The following is a 2,798-nucleotide window of genomic DNA, read 5'->3' as shown; positions in this document are numbered from 1 at the left end:
TTAGGGGCCTAAATGTTGAGAAAGATTTCAGTACCTTCTGGATCAATAAGGATTACCATTATTTAGTTGAGCCCAAATTTACTATTTATAGTAAAATCAATGTTTTCAGTGTTGAAAAGCATTAAATCTCTTCTGACACCAGTTGTACTACACTTTCAATATTGATACCAAAAGAAGTATTTCTTAAAAAGTGGTCTGCTCAAATCAAGACAATATAGCTGCTTTGTTTTTTTAGAAATAAATGAAAATAATTTGTTCCAGGTACGAATTTACTTAAGATTTCTACCAACAGCCAAACAGTTAAAAGCAACATTAGATACATAGTTCTGTTAAATAACTTTACAAGTTACTTGTAAGGCCAGTTCTGAAAATGTAATGTGTATATCCATTGCCACCCGCTTTGATAAGTACACAAGCTTTTTAGAAAAATGACAAAATCAACCTAGTCTCTGAAACATGACCAACTCTCCCTCACACCATATCCAAAGTTTAAAAAAAAAAAAGGTGGTTGTTTAAAAATAGAGCTTATTCTCAGTTTCCACCATTCTTTCTCTAATTCTTATGTCCTCAATTACATTCTTTAAATTTCCAGTCAAAGTCTTGGTTGTGGGAAAAACATTAACTTGCAGAGTCCAACAATGACGTAGTATCTCGAGGGGAAGGCAATCCTATCCCTTAAACTTCAAGCAGAAAGGAAGCAACGGCTACCTTCGTTTGCACCCTCCTTCAGGACCTAGAACTTCACATTTAATGTAGTTCTTGGTTTACCGGCGGGTTCGAGGGTGAAATTTACTTCCTTCTCTTTCCTCCTTGGTGTTGACCTCCTTTCCTCTTGCCACCCAAGCCAGGCGGCCCGGAATTCATCTTGCTTCCCAAGCCGCCTTTCCTCCTCCCTCCTTGGCTGGGCAGACCCCCTTTCCTCTTGCCTCCAGGGCCCTGCCGGCCCCCTGGCCCCTGCCGGCCCCCCTTTCTCCTGCCCTTTTGGCTCAATTTCCTCCTCTTGGCTGCCTCCTCCTGTTCCTCCTCCCTCATCTGCTTATTGGTGGCCCTCGTTATATCCAGCTGAGGCTTTTTGCTGTTCATGACTCGCAGCATCTCCAACTGGCTCTTCTTCTCGGCTGCAAAGTCCCCGAAAAGAGGCTGAAACTTCCTCTTCTTGCCAGAGCCCCGGGGCGCCTTCTCCTTGGGCAGGCGCTCCTGGAAGCGCCCCACAGAAGCAGTGGAGACCTTGGCCACCTGCAAGGCGCGGCCCAGCTCCTCCTTACTCTGGTGTCCCGTAGGGTGCAAGCCAGCCGCGCTGGGCAGCTGCGTCTTGTGCGAGCGAGCTAAATTACGCAGCCGGTTCAGCTCGTTCTTGGCCACCCGTTCCTTCTTAGCCTGAATCCGCTTGGCAAACTGGTCCTCCAAGGGGTCGGCACTGCCGGGCACCTCTATCAGCCATTCCTTGGTGTCGTCGCGGGCGCGCTGGTAGCCCCAGCGGCGCCGCCACTGGCCGCTCACCTCGTCCCACACTAGATTGGTCTTCTTCTTGGGACGGATACCTTTGAGGCGCGCGAACTGCTGCCAGCGTGTAAGCGGCCGCGGCCGGGGCACCGGCTTCTCCCGCGGCAGGCGAGTGGTGGGCTCCGGCAGCCGCGCCACCAGCGCCTCCTCCACGCGCTCCGTGGGCAGCTGCCACAGCTGGTTGATGAGCAGTTGCGTGTTGTCCCGCGCCAAAGCCCGCAGTTCGGCCTCTGGAGTGGGTCCCTCGCGCCGCAGGCCCGTAGGGGGGTTCCGGTCCAACGCCAGCAGGTTACCCAGGTCGAATTCCAGCTCCAGTTCTTTGTGCACCGTAATGCGCTGCAACTTCTCTGCCTCGTCCTGCTCCGCCCTTGCCAGCAGCTCCTCCACGTTCTGGCCCTCCATGGCTCCGGCTCGGCGGTTCAAATCACTTCTCCGCCAGCGCCGGCTCAAACTAAACCAACAGAAACACGTGCGACCGCGCAGACGCTCGCCCCGGAAGAGAAAGCTCCACTTCCGGAGCAGCCGGAACTGGCTCACAATCCGGGCTACTCGAGGGAAGGCCGACAGAGGGCGGTGTTGGAGAGCAGATGGGATTCGTGGCGGTCCTTTTGGCTGGAGCCCTGAAGGAGGTGGAGCTGGCGGGAGGAGCCTAGACTACAAATTCCGGAGCCTTACTGGGATTGCGGGTCCCACGAGGCAGTGGCACAGGTGGGCGGCGCAGGTTCGTGGGGCCGCAGATTGTGGGGTTTCCGACCGATTCTGTCACATTTCAGTGAAAATGCGTTCTCAAGATGTTTCGCTAGTCAGCCCTTTTGGGGACACTATTCTACCAGAGCCCGACCTACTCGTGGCGGTCCTGAGTGTGGGCCGAAAAAGACACTTTCCACAGATACCTGCGAAGCTAAGTGTAGAGGAAGACTCGGTTTGCTTTGGGAGCGAGCGGGGCTGACAGACCGTTCCGCGTGGGCCCGAGCGCGCGCCCACCCTCGCCACCTGAACGCTGGTATTCCAGCGTCCCGAGCCCCATCCTCTCCTAGCTTGTGGCAAAAGAGCGCCGGGCTCTGCAGTTAGGGTGCTTGGGTTCCAATCCTGACGACCAGGGTTTTGTTTGACCTTAAGCTTTAACTCGTTTTAGCCTCTTTTAAAAACCAACCTCCTAGGGCTGTTACAAAGATAAATGAGTTAATATTCCCCCAAGAGAGTTTAGACTAGGGCCTGGAACATGTAAGTACTCAATAAATGTTAGCTAAATACCAGTTATTTAATCTTCGCAATGGCTTTGGGAGCTAAACTGA

At 52.9% G+C, this 2,798-nt stretch overlaps 1 protein-coding gene across 1 annotated transcript; it reads right to left on the bottom strand.

Moving 5' to 3' along the window:
• Nucleotides 1–251: 251 nt before the first annotated feature.
• Nucleotides 252–2,015, bottom strand: RRS1 (regulator of ribosome synthesis 1). Its single transcript, XM_039841763.1, has one exon. The coding sequence runs from the start codon at nucleotides 1,903–1,905 to the stop codon at nucleotides 790–792; it is 1,116 nt and encodes a 371-aa protein (XP_039697697.1). The 5' UTR covers nucleotides 1,906–2,015; the 3' UTR covers nucleotides 252–789.
• Between the last annotated feature and the right edge of the window lie 783 nt (nucleotides 2,016–2,798).

Source organism: Pteropus medius, unplaced genomic scaffold (genome assembly GCF_902729225.1).
Source record: "Pteropus medius unplaced genomic scaffold, Ma_sr-lr_union100, whole genome shotgun sequence".
Lineage (NCBI taxonomy): Eukaryota > Metazoa > Chordata > Mammalia > Chiroptera > Pteropodidae > Pteropus > Pteropus medius.
This window is presented reverse-complemented; position numbering and strand designations above follow the sequence as displayed.

Coding starts and splice junctions, on each gene's coding strand:
- RRS1 (XM_039841763.1), bottom strand. CDS start 1,905: ATGGAGGGCCAGAACGTGGAGGAGCTGCTGGCAAGGGCGGAGCAGGAC.